The following is a 21988-nucleotide window of genomic DNA, read 5'->3' as shown; positions in this document are numbered from 1 at the left end:
ACATACAGAAACAAACCAACTACCGATTAAATAAATCAAGTGTGTGTGAGGTGTAGTTCAGTGGTAATGTGTATGTTTGGCTTGCTGGTTCAATCCGAGGCAGTCTCCTAGTCTCTCTCTCTCCCCAGTTAAAAAAAAAGACCTAAATAAATACTTGTAATAATCATGGACAGAAGATCTTAGGAGTTATTATCTTTCTAATGTGTGTTGTTCTAGGGGTTGGACCTGGGACCCTATGTATTGAAAATGTAGTGATTTGAATGAGAAATGTCCCTCCCATATAGGAATAGCCTGGTTTGACATTAGAGGTGCTGTTTTAGGGAGGTTATGGAACTCTTGGGATGTTGTTCTCTGCTAGAGAAAGTATGCCCCTGGGGCTGAGTTTTGAGCGCCTGCAGCCTCAGCCCCGTTCAGTTCACTGGCTCAGCTTCCAGTGGGAGGGAATGTGATCAGCCAGTGTCATGCTCCAGCTGCCTGCTTCCATGCCTCCCCCACCGTCATGGACTCTCGCTCTGTAACCACAAGCCACAATAAATGTTTTTTATTATTATTTTTATTTTTGTAGGTTGCTTTTTTTTTTTTTTTTTTTTGTCATGGTATTTTATCACAGCAACAGAGAAGTAAGTAAGTCCGTAAGCAGACACTCCACCCCGGATTTCCAAGTAGGACTTTTTTCCAGGGTAGACAAAATGATCTACACAGGAAGGCAAAGGAATAAGAAAAGATAAAATAATTCAAAGAGAAAACATTGGGAGGGAAGAAGATAGCCTTTGATTTTAAGACTTACTCTAAAGCTGCCATCATTGCTAGTGGCTGGTATCGATGATTCAAATGTTGCTTCTGATTTGAAGAGAGATAATGAAGCCAATTACATAGAGAAACTGAAGTCTTTTCAACAGTGCTAGGATTGGACAATCACAGACAAAACAAAACATAAAAAGGAACTTCAACGTAAGTCTCTAATTTTATGCGTGTGGTTGTCCCACCCGCATATGTCTGTGTATCAAGTGTGTGAAGTGTCTGTAGAGGCCAGAAGAGGGCACTGGAAAGCATGTGGGGGTCAGAGAACACCTTGGATTCTGGGGAATGAACTCAAGTCTTGAGACTTGGTGGCGAGCACTTTTACGTGCTAAGCCATCTCGCCCACCCAACACCGGGAACCTTAGAAGGCATCTCTTACAGACAAGGGGGTAACTTCTCTAGTGATGCAGGAGATGATAGTTCCTAGGCATCCAGAAAACACAGTGAGGGCTGGGCTGCAGCTCAGTGTACAGCAGCCCAGCATGTGCTGGTTAACACCCCAGCACGAGAAGCAAACAGGGGAGGAAAGAGAAAACACTAAGATGGCAGAATAAAGTCTCCCCTTACTACTGACATTTTAAAATGCAAGGGAGTAAAGTCTCAGTCAGAGACAGATCAGCAAAATAAGTAAGAAAAACTATAACTCAACTACATGCCACTTATAAGGTGCTTACTTTAGACCCAAAGACACATACAGACTGAAGGTGAATGACAGAAAGATTCCTCAGGGGCTAAAGACACAGGAGGCTCTGGGTTCAATCCCTAGCACCAAAAACAAACAACAGAAAAAGAATAAAAAAAGAGGGCCGATCGTGGCGGTTTGAATAGGAATGGCCCCCATAGACTCTTGTGTTAATGCTCAACCCAAACAGTGGCACTATTAGGAGGTGTGTCCTTGTTGGAGTAGGTGTGGCCTTACTGGAGGAAGTGTGACACTGTGGGGGCGGGCTTTGAGGTCTCAAGACGCTCTGGTTGGTTCCCTCACTGCTTGTGATCTGGATGTAGAACTCTCAGCTCCTTCTCCAGTATGCCTGCATGCCGCCATGTTTTCTGCCTGAATATAATGAACAAAACCTCTGAAACTGTTAAGATGGCCCCAATTAAATGTTTTCCTTCAGAAGAGCTGCCATGGTCATGGTGTCTCTTCACAGCAATAAAAACCCCAGGGACAGACTTTCAGAGATTTTAAGTGGGCTGGCAAGATTTGACAATCTGAGTTCAGCCCTTCAAGTTGTACCTTTGATGACCACATACACCAGAACCAATCAATCTCTCTCTGACACTCAGTTAAACACACACACACTATAACAATTCTTAAAAATTAAAAAATGTTTCCTGTGTTTGAATAGTTGAACATAATGTCTAAAATAGGAAAGATTATAGGAGGCCAGGGTGTTATAATTAATCAGGTATTTAAAACAGCAATAACAAAGAACAATTACAAGCATTTGTTAGTAACATAATTTAAAATTACACAACTTTTGGAAGAAAGTCTTGCTCAGTTACCCAGGCAGGCCTTGAATCTTTTGATCCTCCTTGCTTAGCCTCTTTTATTAGCTGGACTACAGAGCAGTGTCACCAGGCCTGGCAAAAACAAAATCTTAATGACTTGGGTTAGAGGGTACTCAGCTGTCACCAAAAGCATGACCCACGAGATAAAGCTGATAAATCAGACTTCTCTAAAGTTAGCCCCCGTCCTTCCCCCAGTGATAGATACTTTGTTAAAAGGATGAAAACGTGCAGGCTTGATGGAATATTTGCAAATTGAATGTCTGATAAAGGAACTGTATCTAGAATTTAAAAAAGGGGCAAACCTCACATCTCAATAGAAAGAAAATGATGACCCAGTTAAAAATAGGCTAAAGATATGCACAGACTACACAGGTGGCAGCTAAGCAGATGGAACATTGCTATTACAGAAATGTGAATCAAACCATCACGAAAGAAGTACTCATGGTGGCTCAAACCTGGAAACTTAACACTTGGAAGTCTGAGGCAGGGGACATGCCTTGAGTCCGAGTCCAATGGGGGGTTGCTTTAGTGAATTCTAGACCAGTCTGGGCTACAGTGAGGCCTTTTCCTCATCCAAACCAAACCAGATGCATGCTGGGATATCACTGTATACTACCTATTAGAAAAATTAATGTAAAAACAGCAACAAGTACTGAGGCTGTAAGGCAACTGGAAACTCCATATATACCTACTAGAGATGCAAACTTGTAAAATCCACTTTGTCTGATGGCTTGGTAGCGCTGAGCATGGTGGTACACACCTTTAATCCCTACACCTGGGAGGTCAAGGCAGGTAGATTATCTGTCAGTTCTAAGATAGCCACGGTTATATGGAGACTCTGTCTCAAAAACCAAACAAAAGGTTTGGTAGCTTCTAATTTAGTTTTAACATACAACTACCATATGGTCCTAGAAATCTCACTTTATCTACCCTAGTGATGTAAAAACTATGCTCTCACACAAACTTGCATATAAATATTAACATCTCAGTGGCTGCAGAGAGTAAGGATGGAACAAGGTTGTGACCGCAAAGGGACACTACTAGGTAGCCTTTTGAGGGGTGATGGAACTACCTGCCTGTGGTAGCCACTACACAAATCTATTCTTCAGGTAAATCTATTCTTAACGTTGACAGATATGTAAACCAAATAAAGATCAACTTTATTGTATGTTAAAAAGCAAAACAGAGCTGTACGAAGGACTGTGAGCTAACAAACTGAAAGTACACAAGGAAACATTCCATGAACACAAGAAGACACTTTGTGCTGGTGAGGTAGATGTGCAGCCAAGAATGTTCTCCACTGGAAGTGTGCTCGAGGTAGCCAGGTTCAAAATGATGATTAGGAACTTTCTTGGGCATAATCCTTGCACCGGAATTGGAGTTCAAAGGTCATCCTCAACTATAAATTGAGTCTGAGGCCAGTCTGGGCTACGTGAAACTGTCTGAGAAATTAAAAACAATTTAGGCAGGTGTGGTGGAACATCCTTTTAATCCCAGCGCTTGAGAGACAGAGGCAGAGGCAGAGGCAGAGGCAGAGGCAGAGGCAGAGGCAGAGGCAGAGGCAGAGGCAGAGGCAGAGGCAGAGGCAGAGGCAGAGGCAGAGGCAGAGGCAGAGGCAGAGGCAGAGGCAGAGGCAGAGGCAGAGGCAGAGGCAGAGGCAGAAGCATGTCTGAGTTTGAAGCAGCCTGGTCTACCTACACAGTAAATTCCAAAACAGCCAGAGCTACAAGGAAAGACCCGGTCCAAAAAAACCTCAGACAGGATTTGCATGTGCAAAGGCCCAGGGGCAGGAGGAAGAGGACTTATTTTCCTTTAAATAAGAACACTATAGAGTGCCCCGGGGGTGTGGAAGTGACATGCAAAAAGTCAAGATCTGTGGATGGCACTGGACCGGGGGTTTGTCGTTAGGCCCAGGCAAATGGGTAAAACCAAAAGAAGTAGTTGAAGAGCTTCCAGCTTCTCTTCAGAGCACTGAAACAATTAGCCTAAGAATGGAGTTTTAAACACACCACTTAAAGAGCTAGAAAGATGACTCCAGGCCATTGATCCCAGCAGATGGAAGGCAGAGGCGGGCAGGTCTATGTGAGCGCAAGGCCAGCCTGGTCTACAAAGCCAGTCCAGGACAACCAGTGCTATACGGAAAAACCGTCTTGAAAAACATAAGGAAATGTTATAAACAAACAAATAAGTAAATATATGTTTTCTCTCTGCCCGAACCAGGGCTGGACTCTCAGTCATACTGAGATGTATCTTTACCTAAAGACTCAGAACCCAGGCAATGCCTTATAGTAGAATCTGGACTGCTCGCTCCTGAGGGAAGCAGTCTGATTCTGGGGGACATGACAGATGAGTGATGTCCCCTAAGTGCTTTGAGGTGCCTAGGACTTGGGAGACACGGGAGACTGGTTCCCACCTGTATTCTAAGACCACTGGGTCTACTGTTTGTGGAAATTGCGGCAATAATCAGGATATTCAGAACAGTTACACAAGTTCCCATACTACATCCTAACCCACTCTGCTCTTCCTCAGGCTCACTTGAGCACACACATTTCGGGCCAGCCTAGGCAACACAGCAAGACCGTATGCCAATAATAATAATAATAAAAGAAGACAAATCACAGCTAGAAAAAACAGAATCCAAGATTTGAACCCTGAACTGCTCAAGGTCAAAGTCTTGGACCCACGGTGTGCGTGGGGGGTGGGGGGCGAGGGGTGAAGTGCAGATCTAAGGAAGGATTCTTCCTTAGGGGATCTGGATCACTGCGCCCCCGTGGAGTCCACAAACCCGACGGGTAACCCAGGCGGCTTCAGGGCTTCACTCGGGCCAGCTTTAACTCGGGGACCTCGAGGCCACCCCCAGGTCTCAGGTAGCCAAGCACAAGGAAGGGTTGGATTTCGCAAATGACCTGGAGGGAAACGCAACCCCTCCGGGCGCTGAGAGGCGTCGCCTGGCGCCGCGGACCGATCCCCCCTGACCCCCCGGGGGTGCGGGACCCCGCGCCGCGGTAGCCCCTCAGCGAGGCCGACCGGCTCGGCTCGGCGGACGCACACGGCACCCCCAACCCCACGGCTTCCGAGGACTTTCACTTTCCCGGGCCCCAAATACCTGCGCGGCCGGGGCGCGCGAACCGGAAGTCGGAGGCAGAGCCGCGCCCCCCCGGGCGGAAGCGGCGGCGCAGGTGGCGGCGGCACGGGCGGTCGGGCGTGCGGGAGGCCTCGGTGCGCTTCCCCCCGAGCCTGGCGGCGCCGCCGGGGTCCCTGCCGCCCACCTGTGGGTCCCTGGCCACCGCTCGGGCCGCGTGTGTCCCCGACGCAAGGGTCAGCGAAGGGTTAAGGCGCGCTCCCTCCCTCCCCGCCCTTCCCCTTCTCTCCCCCCCCCATCCCCTGGAAAGTCCCCTAAATGACGTTGCAACCCGACAATTAGAAAAAAAAGAAAAGAGTTTAATTATAGAGACGGGCTCTGGGAGCAGGAACAAACCCGGGAGGTCGGCGGGGCGGGTAAACAAGCCCGGAGCGCGGAGCCCGCGCCCCCGGGGAGCGGGGGAGGGAAGGCCTAGGAAATTCGAGGAATCGCCTTTTTCTTTGAGAGAGAGAGGGAATGATTTGGGCGGCTCGGGGTGTCTGAGGCCGCTCGGTGGCCTCCGACGGGACCGCCCCACCCGGGGAGGCCGCCCCACCTCGGCCCCGGTCCCTCCAGCCGAGCTGTGCAAACACTCGGGAGTTGAGACCGGCCGTGGCGGCGGGTGGTGCGGAATGAAAAGCCGAAATAGCTTCACATCAGGGCTCAGGCTAACCTTGTGGTTTTAACGCACCCCTGCCCCGTCCCGAAATCTGGAACTCATTACCTCATCCCCCGAGAAACTGCACGAAAGCGCGCGCACACACACGCGCACACACACACACCAACCCCCTTGGAGCTGGGGAGGGGAACGAGCAAACATCCCTTTAAAAAGAAACCTCCACAGCCCGAGTGATTTAAATTAAGGTGGATGGAAGTTATTTCCTTTCCCAGCGCTTGCCAGATTTCAAGAAAAAGATGAAAAAAATAAAATAAATAAAAATTAACAAAACAGTGGGAGCTGGGGAGGGAAGCAGCCGGCGGCCGTACAGGAGCAGCAGCAAAACCCGGGGCAGCAGGCGGGTTAGGACCATCGAGTCACCGGAGACTTTTGAGTCAGGCGGAGACCCCGCAGGGAATTGCGTTAGGTTGGTGGGCTGCAGCAAAAAGTCGTGTGTTTCGCAAAGTTGAAAAAAAAAACACAAAACCACCATAAACTTGTTTCTAAAACAAGTTGTGATTTGGAAGGTTTTCCCTGGGCTTACCCAGAGGTTGGCGATAAATAGATGCAGTTTAAAAGAAAAAAAGAAAGAAGAAAAAAGTAAGTGTGCGAGTGTGCAAGGGGGGGTGGCGCGGCTCGAACGCTCCGCTCCGCCCGCTCCGTCCCTTCCAGAGAAACGTCCTCGTAATGGGGTGACCTAATTACATCGCAATGGAACTCGCTCGCGGCCGCTCGGCTCGCGGGGTTTCGTAACAGAGCCGGCGGCCTCGAGGGCCGGGGAGAAACGTGCGAGGCCCCGGGCTGCGCGGCCCGCGATTTCCGCCCGGGTCTCCACTCCAGCACGCGAGCCGGTGCGGGTGGGAGGCGGCCAAGCCTCGGAGTAAATAAACCGCGAGCTCAGGGCTTCCCGGGCGGGAGCCTCCCCCGGGGGCCGCCGCGCTCCGTGGGTCTCGCTGCTTGGCGCCCCCGAATCCCCCCAAGCAGGGCGACGGTGACAGGCCATATGTTCCGTTCGCGCGGGGGCGGCGAGAAGTTAAGTGTCGCCTCCCCCACCTCCCTTCTCACCGAAGTCACTTCTTTTTAACCCCCCCCTTGTTTTTGACCTTCGGGGCGTGTGCGGAGGAGGTTAAGACCGAACCCGGAGCGCGCGTGGAAAGTGAGTCGTTTGCGCTTTTTATTTTATTTTTTGTGTGAGCCGGAGGGAAGGAAGGGGCGCCCCTGAAGGTCTGCATCACTCGTTGGCGTGAGGTTGAAAGGTCGGACGCGTGGAGGAGACGCCTGCCCCGGACTGTGGTCTTCTTGGCGAGGCCCCCACGCTAACCAGGAGAGCGCCGGCGGCCGGCCCAGCACGCGTGCACACGCGCGCCCTGGGCGCTCACTCCGGCTGCGCTCGTCCCCGCCAGGCCGCCTCTCCCGGAGGGGGAAAATAAAGTAAAATAATAAAAAGTTTCCCTGGTCGCCCTCACTCCCTTCTGCCCACTGGTGGGAAGCAAGCATAAAAAAGTCTCGGCGCGGACGTTCGGGGGTTGCTCCGAATTCCTAAACAACTCCTCGCTTGGCGGCGGGCAGACGGGGTGTGGACAGGAAAGTCAGGGAAAGGTAAGCCGTGCGGGCGCTTGGAGAGGGTTCAAGAGACACCAGCTCAAGATGGAAACCGCGGCCCCGGCCCGCTCAGGACCAGCCTCAGCAAAGGGGGGGAAAGAGAGAGAGAGAGAGAGAAAGTCGAGCCCGCCTTCCTGCCCGAAAGGAAAGAAAAAAAAAAAAAAGACAAAACCAACAACAAAACACAACAACCAGAACTCCGAAGGGGGTGGAAGGAGTGATGTCACAGAGCCGTGCAGCGAGGCTGACAAAGGGGTGGGCGCCCCTCCCCCCCACCGCCCCGCCCGGCCAAAGGGAGGGGCGCCCCGAGAGCCCGGGGGAGCGGAGCCCGCGGACCAGAAACTTTTCCTCTTTAAGAAAAAAAAAAAAAAAGTTCTGCGCCGCTCCGAGCGTTTTTTTTTTTTTCCGCCTTCTTTCCTAGTCTCCCTTCCCCCCTTCTTCCTTTTGAAAGTTTGTTTCCTCCCCCCCTCCACCCCTCCCTCCCTCCCTCCCGCTTGACCGCATGGCTGATTCAACCTCAGTGTCAATCAACTCTTTTTTTTTTTTCCGCCTCCTCGTCTTCATTTAAATAAGTTTAAAGCTCCTCCCCCCCACCCCCACCCCCCACCCCCCCCAATCTTATAAATCGGGCTCTGCGCGCCGCAGCCCGGGAGAGTCGGAAAGGCGAGGGGCGCCGGGAGCAGGCGTGTGGGACTCCTGACCGGAGAGCCGGAGGCTGCGCCTTCCCCGCACCGGGACCTTCGCGACGCATCGGAATCTCGCCCTCGCCCCGTGCGAACGCCCACGATGACCACCACTCTCGTGTCCGCCACCATCTTCGACTTGAGCGAAGTTTTATGCAAGGTAAAGAAGGAGGGCGGGGCGGCTGGCGCTTCGGAAAGTTCCTCTCGTGCTTTAAAGGAACCCTAAAGAAATTAAAATAAAAGTTTGGGTCTGGGGAGACGGCGTGGAGGGAGGGAGGTGAAGGCCTTGTCTCCTACACGGTGAAGGAATCCGGCCGTGTCTCCCCTCTCCCAGAGTTTTCCAGTCCCCCCAGGTGGGGTGCTGTGCGAATTCGGGGAGCAGAGCTCGGCGCGACTGCTCAAGTTTGCGGGCCAAGCGGTGCGGACGGGGGGTGGGGGGGGTGGGCAAGGATTGGGGCGGATTTTGAAGGATTCTTTTCCTGCGTGGTGTGCCACGAGCTGGGGTTCGTCCCCCCTCCCCGGGGTGGGGTGGGGGGACTCGGCTTCCCGGTGTGCGCTCTGGGTTCAAAGCTCCCCAACAACTTTGCTAGACTGTTTCGTAGGGGAAGCTTAGTCCCAGGACGGAGAGTTTTCCTTCCTGCCTTGGGGACCTGAGCGAGAATGCGGCGGAGGCAAAGGCCGGTTTGGGCAGGCGACTTCTGTAGCGGAGTTTGCGCCCGCCCGGCTGGGCTGTGCTTCCTCCGCGGGAGCTGGTGGGTCAGGCTGCGCGCTCTAGGGCCGAAAGTGGCTGCTTACCTGAGCCGGGAGGCACTACGGCTCGTTGACCGAGGAACAGGGGAGCCAAATGCTGCCAGAACTCAAGTTCCCGCCAGTCAGGATTTGAGAGGTCCTCCTTAAATGGTGGGATAGTTTGCCAGTCGGGTTTCCAAAAAAACAAGTTTTAAAGCCGGGTGTGTTCCGGGAGTGCGGTAGAAATGTACAACTCCAACTCCGTGGATGTTGTGAATTCTTTTTTTTCCCCACTCTACCTCTCCCAACCCTCCCCCCCACCCCCAATTTGAAAGGATGAAGCTGCTGGGCTACTTTTAATTGGTGAACTGTTTTTGCCTTCCCTTAAACACGTCGGGTCATGTTGCTCTCTTCCTAGCTTGCCGCTCCTGTCGGTGCAGCTGCCAAGGCCCCGGGGCTGCAGGGTTGGGGTGTAGGGCCGTGCTGGAGCTGAAGAGCAACATCAATAACATTTGGGATTTTCAGCTGCATTTCCCTCCCTGCGTTTTTCCAAGTCTGTTTGCCTTGGCGGTTGCCTGCGCTCCTGGGCAACTCCGTCCTTCTCTTCCCTGCTGCCCGCTCTTTGATGTGTTTCTCTTTCTCTCGCCCCCTCCCCCCCGCAGGACTTTTTAAATGAACCTCATTGTTGGGAACCGGCTCTCCTCCGGGTTCCTGTAATCCGCTCGGTGGGGTGGTTGCGGTTACCGATTCCCGATCCCCCGCTGCTGATCCTGAGGGACTAACTTTAGAATCTGCACAATGACACCCACATGTGTCAGGGGCCTGGAGAGAACTTTTCAAAAGTCTCTCACCCCCACCCTTTCTAAATCTTAGGTAGTTCGGGCAGGTGACTAGAGCTTGTGGCAGCTCTGTGTCCCTGCTTGCCTCCCCCCCCCACAATTGGCTTGCGAGGTGGGGGGTGGGGGCGGGCCGATACTTTCTTTCCCATCTGCAGCTTTGGTTCAAGATTAAACACTGGTGCTCTTATCCAGACCTCTCTTGCAGCCAGGAGACCAAGTGCAAAGGCATCCTCCCGGTGAAGGGGGGTTGGGGAATGCTGGGAGAAATCCTTCCCAGGCTTTAGGGGTTACCCTTCCCCAAGCGTGGGGCCGTGCACTTGTGTTTTTAGACACTCTAGCCCTCTCCCCACACCCCAGACTAGGTCCTTCCGCAAGCAAGGGAAAAAGTGCACTTTGAAAACCTGTTGCTAGAAGAAGGGTACGCTTGTGGAAGAGGAAGTGGAGAGTTTGGGGCCGGATTGTGGGGGAGGGGGCTAGCAGGACCTGATTGAGAGAGGATTTGGCTCCTGTTTGGTTTAGTCGTCTAAACTTCCAAACCAGGTTTACCTGGTTCTGTTAGGGGGAGGGAAATTACAGAGGGACTGCCTTGTGTGAAATACTGGTAGTTCAGGACTTGGATTGTGAAGGGAAGAATTAATGAGCTTGAGGGACAGGAGGATATGGAAGCCGCATATCAGGGGTCAGCATGGATCAGGAGGCATACATTAATTTTTTTTTCCACACAGGGCAGGATTTTGTGGTTTCTTATGAGCAGTGCCAAAATAAACCCAGATGGCCCCTTTTAGGGAGAGACAGGCCTATCTGATGGAGGGACACTTGTGTGCACAGCATGCCTTGGCCTCGTGGGTGTCCTCAGTCACTCACCGGTCCTTTTTTTTCCCCCCCTCTCCCCTCAGGGTAACAAGATGCTCAACTACAGCACTCCCAGTGCTGGGGGCTGCCTGCTGGACAGGAAGGCAGTGGGCACCCCTGCTGGTGGGGGCTTCCCTCGGAGGCACTCGGTCACTCTGCCCAGCTCCAAGTTCCATCAGAACCAGCTTCTCAGCAGTCTTAAGGGGGAGCCGGCCCCGTCCCTGAGTTCCCGCGACAGCCGCTTTCGAGACCGCTCTTTCTCCGAAGGGGGCGAGCGGCTGCTGCCCACCCAGAAGCAGCCCGGGGGCGGCCAGGTCAACTCGAGCCGCTACAAGACGGAGCTGTGCCGCCCCTTCGAAGAAAACGGTGCCTGTAAGTACGGAGACAAGTGCCAGTTCGCGCACGGCATCCACGAGCTCCGCAGCCTGACCCGCCACCCCAAGTACAAGACGGAGCTGTGCCGCACCTTCCACACCATCGGCTTTTGCCCGTACGGGCCCCGATGCCACTTCATCCACAACGCCGAGGAGCGCCGCGCCCTGGCCGGGGGACGGGACCTCTCCGCCGACCGTCCCCGCCTCCAGCATAGCTTTAGCTTTGCTGGGTTCCCCAGTGCCGCCGCCACCGCCGCCGCCACGGGGCTGCTGGACAGCCCCACGTCCATCACCCCACCCCCCATCCTGAGCGCCGATGACCTCCTGGGCTCGCCCACCCTGCCCGATGGCGCCAATAACCCCTTCGCCTTTTCCAGCCAGGAGCTGGCGAGCCTCTTTGCTCCTAGCATGGGGCTGCCCGGGGGAGGCTCCCCCACCACCTTCCTCTTCCGGCCCATGTCCGAGTCCCCTCACATGTTTGACTCTCCCCCCAGCCCTCAGGATTCTCTCTCGGACCAGGAGGGCTACCTGAGCAGCTCAAGCAGCAGCCACAGTGGCTCAGACTCCCCCACCTTGGACAACTCAAGACGCCTGCCCATTTTCAGCAGACTCTCCATCTCAGATGACTAAGCCAGGGTAGGGAGGGACCCCCTACCTCCTCCTCCCCTCCACCCTGCTCCCCACCCCGCACCTCCACCTCCCCACCCCCTAACCTTCCCTCAAATCCCTACATTGATACATTTAAGCTCAACCCCTTCCCCAGAACCTTGGTATGTTACACACATGGCCCCCTCCCCAACATAAGGACAAGTCAATTTGTCAGTAGCTTCTGGCTTGAAACCCCTCCCTCCATTTCATAGCCCACTTAACCACGCATAACAGAGTCCCGTATTTGTCAGTAGATGCCTTTTTTTTTTTTTTGGCTTAAGCCTTAAGTGCCAAATCACAAAAGAAAAAAAAGCAGTAACCGTTTACAGAAGCAACTTAGTGCCTTTTAATCTAACTTTGTCACTGTGACTACATTACCTCTTCAACGCCAGGGGGCACCCGTGGGCCTCCCAGAGCCTCTGCCCATGGGGTTGGGGGGGAGGGTGACCGCAACCAGCAGCTCCCCCAGCTGGCCACACAAGTGCACCTTCCTTTCAGTCTCCCGCACACTTCTGCCCGCCTCCCTCAGAGAATTGTTGCTGGACTTGGGTTTTGGGGGGGAAACCTATTTTGACATTCAAAACCTTTTTCTTCCCGGCCTGAACCCCTGTTGACTAATCTTGCCTGGGTTTGTGTAGGTCTTCAGGGAGAAAGGAACAAGTTGGACGAAGGTTTTGACATTAAGTGGGACTTTGTGATTTAATTTTTTTTCCTTTTTTTTTTTTTTTTTAAGTGGGGAGGAAGGGGAAACTAGATGGACTATGAGAGACTTGATTTTGGTGCTAAAGTTCCCCAGTTCATATGTGACATCTTAAAAATGACAAAATGAGAGAAAAGCTAAAAAAAAAAAAAGATGCAAGGGGTGAGCAGTTAACGGTATTCATTCCACATACAATATCTGTGTAAAACGATTTCCTGTAGAAGTAGCTTTAATGGATTTTGCTCTAGAATACCTTAGGTCTACCTTAGAGCCCTCACGCCATGCTTTTTTCCCTGGGTTTAAACTTCATCTAACTTTCAGAAATTGGAGAGCAAAAAGTCTGCTTGTCACTGCACATCAATATAAAAAAGCTTATTTAACTTATCAAAACGTATTTATTGCCAAACTATGCTTTTTTTTGTTAATTTTGTTCATATTTATCGGGATGACAAATCCATAGAATATATTCTTTTATGTTAAATTATGATCTTCATATTAATCTTAAAATTTTGTGACGTGTCTTTCCTTTTTTTCCACAGTTTTAATATATTATTCTTCAACAACATTTTTGTAACTTTACACTTTTTTGGTTATTTTATTTTAAAAAAAATGAAAAATTAATTTAAAAAAATGCAAAAAACTGTTGGATTATTTATTTTAGAAATTCTCCCCTTTGTGTTGGACTGCAAATTGAGTTTCTTCCTCCTTAGGCCTTTCACAGGTAGGACTGAGAATGTACGTACAAGTTCTGTGACAGTACAGAAGGAAAACCACCATTTATGTATAGCTTCTAAAAGGGAAAACAGAAAAGCAGAAAGCCCTTTTCCATGTGCCCATCTCAAGACATTCCGCTCGCAGATTCGAGGTTCTGGATTCCAGGTTGGAGTTTTCCATTGTTAAATGTAAACAACTGGCGCACACACATAAAGATGAATGTAATTATTATTCCTCTTGCTGGTCACTACCGTCGCTTTCTATTTCTCTTTTTCTTTGTGTGAATTTATTTAAAAGAAAAAAAAACTTTTTGTAACGACTATTTGCAGTTTAAAAATCAATAAACCCCATTTTTTCAAGAAGTAATTGTCTATAGGTTTTGTTTGTTTTACCTTGGTTGGGGTGGAGGGTTATTTTGCAAAGAGGCCTGCAGAGAGCAGTTCCAGGGGTACTTTGCTAACCTGTGTGGCCTTGGCTACTTCAGGGAGCTGTAAACCCTGTCTTCCAACTGAGGTCTTCCTTTGGGGGTTGGGAAGGTGCTGCTACTGAAGGGGGGTGTAGCCCATGTCATACTGGCAGGCCTGGATTGGATGCCTCAGGCTCATTGCTCCCACAGACATTAACCAAGGTCCCAGCCTTGGTACCTCCCTAAATGGCTATGAGGATGGGAAAGGAGGGCTGTAAAGGGAAAATGGGGATTAACACAAAATGATAGTAAGTCAATGGTTCTGGTCATGGTGGTAGTTACACCTCAGATGCCGTGAAAAATAGGTGGTAGGGTCTCCTGGGTTAGAAGTTCAACCAGGCCGGTTGTGGTGATGCACACAAGATTTGCTGAAGGATACCAAAGCAGGAGGATCATGAGAAATCTAGTCAGGATCAGGTAGCCACTGGAAAGTGATTAATTTAGAGGAAGGAGTTGGATCTTTGTAAAGACCCTGAGCCTGATCTGGGAGGTCTGAGTCTTGGAGGGGGGGGGCGGAGGCAGAGATAATATTTGAACTCTTGGCTCCTCACATTTCCTAAGATTTGAGGGTTGAGCAATCTCTACCTTCTCGAACTCCACTGGCCTTCTCCCTACGTAGATCTGCTGCAGATACTGTCCCTTAACGAAAGAACTACCAGTAAGTAGTCTCTGGACATTACACCTGCCCAGAGCATGTTACTGCCTGTCGGGGTTGTGAGGTAGAAATACGGGGATGATCCTTTCCAGGGCAGGGAGGGGCTGATGACACAAGGAAGAAAGAGGCAGCCCATGAACCTAGGATGTGGACGAACCCAGGCCTCTCGTTCCTTAAGAGGGGAATAAGGTGTGTGTGTGTGTGTGTGTGTGTGTGTGTGCGCGCGCGTGTGTGCACGTGTTTGTGTGGGTGGTGATGATCTCCCATTCTAACTAAAAGCATTTAATCAATCAGCTTGAGCTCACTCTAGCCACAGAGTGCCTGTGGTGGACACGAACTCCTTTCGTGATGTCACAAGTGTAGTTCGGAGTGATCTCGAAACCACCCAGAGTACTGTGCTTTGAAGTCAGTCTCTGGAGTGAGATGACAAGGAAAGACATTGAATCCAGGAGGCCCTGGAAGGCGGTAAAGGCAAAGGGAGGCTCCAAGTTACCTGGGGAGATTGGCTGGCTGTGGCCTCTAACCCCATATCCCACCCAGTGTTTCCGTGAGGAACTCAAGGCTTTAGTTTGTCCAGGCCGGTAGCATGAATTCCTGCCATCAGATCTGAACTGGTAGAGATGAGCCTTGAAGCAAGAGCCCTTCAGCCCCATTACTTTCCCAACGTATTAGAAAGGGTCTTGGCAGTGGCCCCACATACTAGGTTACCAAGACAGCCAGGAAGTGCATTTTCACAGCTGAGAGGGGTTAAGACCCTGCAGTGGGAGCTGCAGGTAAGGCCCACACAAGGGGATAGGTGGCCCTAAAGACTAGTTCCTGCTTCGCCAGCCTGGGCACAGGATCCTCTTTCCTACCCCTGCCCAGGACCCTGGGCTATCTCCAGTGTATACAAATCTTTATGTGGGCAAGGCCTCGTGGATGCTGGCCCTGCTGGCCTTCCTTTGGAGCAGCTCAAAGCAATGAGCTGTTTGGGGCACCACCTCCTCTTCCTCTTCTTTTCTCCTTTTTCTTTTTCTTCCTCTCCCTCTTCCTCTCTTTCTTCTTTTTCCTTCCTTCCTTCTCTTTCTTTCTCTCTCTCTTTCTTTCTTCCTTTCTTTCTTCCTTTTCTTTCTCCTCCTCCTCTATTTAAGACAATGTCTCACTGTGTAGCTTTAGCTAACCTGTAACTCCCTATGTAGACCAGGTTAACCTCTCCTGGTCTTGATGCCTCAACATCAGGAAGGTAATGGGCCCGCTGGGCCCCAGGGAGCTGGTTTACTCTGAGTTTTGTCAATAATTGGATTACAAATCCCTGGCACTTCAGGAGATCGGTATGTGTGTATGTGTGTGTGAAAGAGAGAGCAGAAGAAGAATGAGTCATGGCACCAAGAAGGAAAGAGGTTTTGGGGTTTTTTTGTTTGTTTGTTTGTTTGTTTTGTTTTTAGGTATATGTGCGCATGAGTGTTACAGTGTGTCTGTAGATGTCCAGGACAACTTGTGAGAGCTGGTTCTTTCCTTCCCCCTTGTGGGTCCTTCCAATTGAATTCAACTCATCAGGCTTGATGGCAAGCCCTTTTACCCACTGAGCCATTGCAGCAGGCCAGACTACCTGTCTCAAAGGGTTATTGGGGCGATTAAGAGAGCACTCCACAGCACTCATGGATACCAGGCTGCATTTTAAGGCCTTAGCCTCAGACGGTAATGCTGATACCTTGAAGGAAGTTCCACGGTGTCCTAGCTTCATTTTTGTTGCTGCAATAAGATGCCTGGGCAAAAGGGCGAATTAGGGAGAAAGGGTTTGTGTTAGCCATCAGCTCCAGGTTACAATCCGTCACAGCAGGGAAGTCAAGATAGAAAGAGCTTCGTCACATCACCGCTGCAGAGAGGAAGGAGTGCACGCGTACACTCAGGGTTCGGCTGGCTTTCTCTACCAGGGAATGGTGCCTCCCCCTCTCAGCCTGGGTCTTCTGGTCTCGGTGAAGGCAATCCAGACAATCCCTCATAGACATGCCCACAGACCAACCCATCTGGACAATCCCTCGCTGCGACGCCCCTCCCACGCGGTTCTAGGTTGTACCAAGTTGACGAACTGACCAGCACACACAGCACCCCCACTTTACGTGGAAGAAGTGAGACACAGGGGCGCCCATGACTTTGCCCTGTGGTGACAGAGTCTCAGGACCTGAACCCAGGCCCGTTAGCAACCTCGTTTTAGCACTGTCCTATAGCATATCATAGGCTGGCACACTGAAGCCACCACTGGGCACGGTCCCTGGCACACAGTAACTACAGGTCTACCAGGGTCAGTTCCTGTCTCCCTCGCCCTTGCTGGTAATCTGCAGAAGCTGAGAGGCACCGGCTGGATTGGATGACTCTACACACACCTTCCCTCAGGGTCATGAGCTCACGGCCCATGAAGCTCTGGATTGGCATGTTTGGAGGAGGGTGCTGGGAGGAGGGAGCAGGCCATCCCCTTGGACTTTCCCCTTTCTGCCTGCTGTGAGGTGGCTCCTGTTAATGATCAACAGACCAAAGGGTGCCCTGGGTGCCTCAGGGAGTTGGCTCTGAGCCCTCCCCCAACCCCCCCCCCCCCCAGGTCTCCCACCCCTGCACGTAGCCAAGCATTTAATCATGTCTGGCTGGGCTGACAGGAATGCTACCTGAGTTCAGGGGGTGAGGTGGCAGGGAGGTCAGCAAAGCTCCTGCTGCCCCTGGCTGCCTTGCAGATGGTCCCGCCCGAGGCCTGCAGGTTCAGAGAGCTGGGAACAGGGCAAACACCTTGGCCCGTTCCCGAGGTCAGGTCAGCTCTGGGGCTCCACTCTTTGATGGGCGATGCTTGGGTAACAGAGAAATCTGGCCTGAGGGCCTGCAATGCTTTTTGGAGGAGTCCCAGATGGGCTCATCTGTGAAACTACCCTCTGGGGAGCCAGAGCAAGGGGCTGCCTGTGAGTTACTGCTGATCAGTGGACGGGGGCATCCCTTCCTTGTGGAGGCTGTTTGTACTTGTTGTGAAATGTTGGGAAAGCATGGGTCTCAAGGTACAGGGCTGTGAGTGACGGCTGTAGCTGTGCTGTCAGCTTGTAGTGCAACAAAAATAAATATTGGCAATCACCAAACCTAGTGTCGTTTTCTCTTCCTGGAGCTGGATCTCTGTCTCTGTCTCTGTCTCTCTCTTTCTCTCTGTTTTTTTTTTGTTTGTTTGTTTGTTTGTTTTTTGAGGCAGGGTTTCTCTGTGTAGCCCTGGCTGTTCTGAACTCGTGCTGTAGACCTTGAACTCAGAGGTTCACTTGCCTCTGCCTTCTGAGTGCTAGAATTAAAGGTGTGTGCCTTCGCTGCTCTGGATCTACCTCTTTCTTCCGGTTTTACTTAGGGAGGCAAAAGCACGACCACAGGTGCCAGATTTCATTTCTCTTGTCCCCAGAACTGCAAACAGGGAAGGAGCTGCTTCCGGAGTCAGTGGAACCTGGGTTCAAGTTACTCTTCAGACTCAGTATCAGTCTGTGACTTTAAGCTACAAGGTCAGAGAGCAACTTAGGGCCCAGATTGCTGCGTCTACAAAATAAGATGATCACAACGTTATCAATCACACCCACTTCAAGGGACCACCGAACTGCATCGTCACCCAGCGGGAGGCTTCAGAGATGTGTGGAAGAGCAAATGATAACACATAACACAGGTGAACTGCACAGTGAGGAAGGAAATCAGACGCAGGCCGACACATATCTGGGCTGAGCAGAGAGCCCGGTTGGTACAGTGTTTGCCTAGCGTACATGTAGCTCTGGGTTTGATTCTCAGTACTGCACAAACCAGGCATGCTGAGACACACCTGTAATTCCATCCTCGCATACATAACAAGTTTTGAGATCAACATGGGCTGCAAGAGACCCCGAGATAAAATTAAAAAAAAAAAATAAGAAAGAAAAAAAATGCACATGGTATGAGTTCACCTGTAAAGAGTTAAAGACTGGGCAAAACTGGTCCATAATGATGCGGTAAAATTCATTGAGCCGTGGCCTGAAGATGTGAGTGCTTTATTGTATTTAAGCTACACTGCAAAACGAAAAAAGGGACTGCATGATGGCTCTGAGGTTGTTGCTCTTGCAGGGGACCTGGGTTCAATTCCCAGCACCCTCGTGGTGGCTCACAATCCTCTGTAACCTCAGTTCTGAGAGCGCCGACGGACATGCACACGGCACACGTACGTGCATGTAGGCAAAACCTTCATACACATTAAGTAAAATAAATCTAAAAAGGGTTATGCTTCAAAACAGAAACCTGTAGGTTTGGCCTGAGTGTTAAATAGTATGCATAAGAAAGGAAGTAAATGAGTGGGTGAAGAAATAAATAAAGTCACTACCCGACTATACTAATAAATTGTGGCTATTTTTTGCAATGGCAACAGCCACAAGATGTCTGTAGCTCTGTGGTCCCCCTTTTACCAAGAGCTGCTTGGTACCTCTCATGATTCATAGCAGGGGCACAAGGAGGCCCAGCTAGGGGTGAAGGAAGGAAGCTCTGGTTCTTGAGTGAGACACTGTCCTAGGGGGTTGTCTGGGCTGCTTGCCTGTAGGGCTTGTACAATCCTAGGATTGACGAGGCTGTGGGGCCTACCTACCTGGTTTAGGTGGGACTTGAGCCTGTCTTAAAGGTACATGGAAACCTCTTTATCCCACCTGACTTCCCACTGAGATTATTAAACCCAACCAGAGCTTCCATCCTTTGCAGCTGAGACAGATGTCTAGCTCAGCTGTTGGACCCAGCCACTGCAGGGCTCAGGGATAGCTCTTTCAGGGCTAGGCTCAACCTTAGTGCTTGGGGAGGGGTCTAAGGCCTGGGGACAGAAAGCAGAGAACACAAGGCGTCCCCACTTGGGGTTGTGCTAGTGAGAGGCTCCTTAACTCTTCTACCTTGGGCATCTCACTTGTCTTACTCTCGGTCCACACCGCCAGACAGTCCTGAATTTGTGACCTTGCTGATGGCCTTGGGCAAGTGACTTAATCTCTCTGAGATGGGGAGCATATTCACCTTGGCCGCATGACAGGGTTGTAATGTGGGGCAGATAGGAGGGAGGGAGGCACTCTGGAAAGAAAAGGCCTTGTGTGGAGGTGAACATGGTGTAAGAGCTTGCAGCCATTAGGACAGTGCCTTCCTTCAGGGACGCCCTAGACTCACAACCTGGCTCATTTGGGCTTCCTGTACAGAACTCACAGGTGGTATGTGTGCTGTGGGAGACCCTTTAGCATTTACATACTTAAAGTAACAGGAGCCAGCACGGAGGAAACATACCTGCAGGCCCAGCCCTGGCTCAGCCTTTCCTCAGGTGATTATGTTTGATGGTATCTTTGAATACGGTTATCGTTTGTCCCATTTACAGAGGGGGGAAGTCAGGCTCCAGGGGATCACTATTCCCAGTTACACACTTATGTGCCACCAGTCTGTCAGCACCCAAGCTCTCAGTCCCCACATGGTAGAGGAGACAGATGTCAAATGGCAGCCCTCTTCCCTAGGGACCCACAGTGATGGAGACTTTCTCTCAACTCATCCTTTCCTCGTCTCTTCATCCCCTCTGGTTGCTTTCTCCAGTCCTGGAGGCTGTGTGGTGAGGAGAAGTTGGCTTTGATTTCAGCTTCTTTAGCAAACGGGGAAACTGAGGAGAGGTATGGTATTGGCTGCTGTTAGGCTTAGTGGTAGGTACTGTGGTTCACGGAAAGCCAAGCCCACGTGGCATGGCTGGTGTGTGCGTGTGTGTGTGTGTGTGTGTGTGTGTGTGTGTGTGTATGTGCTCACACACTCGCTCGTGGGTGGTAGTTTCTTTCTCAGGGGCATGTTGTTTTGCCTGAGGAATGGTCTGGAAGCCCAAGGGCTCAGCTGACTGCTCTCATCACCCGCCAGTGATGTGGGCTCTCTGAAACTCGAGGCCTCCCCTGACGGAGCTAATGCCTTTTCCCTACTGGTGCCCTTCCGAAAGACGTGGTTCTTAATTAATATTTAGAAATTATTTCTTTATCTTCATTTCACATGCATTGGTTTTTCGCCTTCACGTATGTCTGTGTGAGGGTGTTGGGTCCTCTGAAACCGGAGCTGCAGATGGTTGTGAGCTCCTGTGTGGATCCTCTGGAAGAGCAGCCAGTGCTCTTAACTGCTGAGCCAACTCTCCAGACCCAATGTTCACAGTTATTAAGCCGTATTCCCACAGTCATCGTCCGGCAAAATAAGTTGTTCCTGAGAGCGTTGAGGTAAGAGGGGGAGAAAGGGTCAGGTTCTTAGAGCTCTTTCCAACAGCACCCCTCACGGAGGGAAGAAGAGGGAGGCCTCCTGGAACCAGCATTGTGACCATTGCTCAGGTCTCTCCCATCCCCCATTGCTGTGGCTGCTAGCTGGAGCAGGCATGACAGGGTTCTCTGACTTGGTAAGCAATGAAAGAAGTCCTGTTTCCTCAAGCCACTTTCTTCCTTTTTTTTTTCTTCTTGACTTCCCTCTATCCAGATGAGGTGTGGTGGGGGCATGTGGACAGCAGAGCAATCGCTCGGTGGACTCAGGTAAAGTTAAAATATTTTTGGTATCTGTCTGGCCTTTGACCTTTGCTTTTCTCTCACGTCCTGGAGCATCTTCCAGTGGGGTTGGGAGCAGCAACTGCCTCCTGTCTCATAGAAGGTGATACCCATGAGATAAACAATGCACATCAAATTCACTCGGGATTCCTTCAGCGACTGATACATGGTCTAGGAAGGTTTATATTATTTTGGTCCCTACGAGAAGGGGACTGGGAGCTGGGCATTCCCTTTACATGCATGCTGTAAATACCTCTGGAGAGTTGGAGACCCTCCCCTATGTAGTGGGAAATATGATTTGGGCATGGAGGGAAGCAGCCCGGCCCCAGCCATCAACGGTTAGATCCTGGATGGTCACATCCTCTTTCCAGGTCTCCTCGGCCTTGTCTGTGAAATACTGGGGTTGAACCAAAAAAAAAAAAAAAAAAAAAAAGGCCTTGTAATGGTTTCATGAATATCTTAGAAAGCAAAATATACACATTTTTCTTTCTGGAAGAGCCAAATTTCCTTCGCCTGCGCTGACGGGTAGGAAGCCAGCTGTGTGGGTGTTATATAACACTGACTGGAGTTATAGAAGGAAAGGAGTTGGTGTGACCTGCTAATGTCAGTTGACTCACATAGGCAGTCAGAGGTTCTAGAAGTTGGCTGTGTCCACCTCCTTTGAAGTGGTGGTTTGAACCATTTTTTAATGAACTGAATGTTGAATGAGAGCATGGAAGTCATCCTCTTGGCATGTTGTATTTTCCCAGACATGCCATTCCAAATGAAAACACTGAAACACAGTGCTTTATTTTAGGTGCATATATATACCTCCGGTCTAGGAGCTGAGAGGACTGGTTCCTTTGACATTTGAATAAGTTACCGAAGGCTTAAAGTCTCAGGGAGGTAGATTTCCATTCAGCCCACAGATATTTTTAATCAGGCTGGCCATCAGAGGCAGTGCGTTTCCTCGTGGTGGTTAGACAGAGGCTAGGAGCTGTGCAGCCCAGGCAAGGACTCTGAGGAACGGTTTCCCGACATCTGCTCAAAGCAATCTCCCTTCCTCGCTGTCATACAGGACTTGGTGTTTTGATACTACAGCTGTTGGAAAGTGCAGTGTTCACT

The 21988-nt window shown here is 50.8% G+C and overlaps 1 protein-coding gene and 1 long non-coding RNA gene across 4 annotated transcripts; one reads left to right on the top strand and one right to left on the bottom strand.

Moving 5' to 3' along the window:
- Positions 1-556: 556 nt before the first annotated feature.
- On the bottom strand, positions 557-5658 carry LOC132655269 (uncharacterized). Of its 3 annotated transcripts, none has more exons than XR_009593020.1 (4): positions 5420-5658; positions 2308-3755; positions 788-1855; positions 557-694 (listed from the first exon to the last, which is right to left on the bottom strand). It is a non-coding gene; the product is annotated as an uncharacterized LOC132655269 (long non-coding RNA). The 3 variants fall into 3 exon arrangements; XR_009593021.1 differs by having other exon boundaries at positions 2308-2385; XR_009593019.1 differs by having other exon boundaries at positions 788-3755.
- A 2665-nt stretch (positions 5659-8323) lies between these two features.
- Zfp36l1 (ZFP36 ring finger protein like 1) lies at positions 8324-13595 on the top strand. The gene is made up of 2 exons (XM_021633519.2): positions 8324-8537; positions 10842-13595. Exons 1-2 carry the CDS (start codon positions 8481-8483, stop codon positions 11799-11801), a joined length of 1017 nt encoding a protein of 338 aa, XP_021489194.1. The 5' UTR covers positions 8324-8480; the 3' UTR covers positions 11802-13595.
- Positions 13596-21988: the final 8393 nt, after the last annotated feature.

This window comes from Meriones unguiculatus, chromosome 7 (assembly GCF_030254825.1).
Source record: "Meriones unguiculatus strain TT.TT164.6M chromosome 7, Bangor_MerUng_6.1, whole genome shotgun sequence".
Taxonomy (NCBI): domain Eukaryota; kingdom Metazoa; phylum Chordata; class Mammalia; order Rodentia; family Muridae; genus Meriones; species Meriones unguiculatus.
The sequence above is the reverse complement of the archived record's forward strand: the minus strand, read 5'-3'. Positions and strand labels throughout refer to the sequence as shown.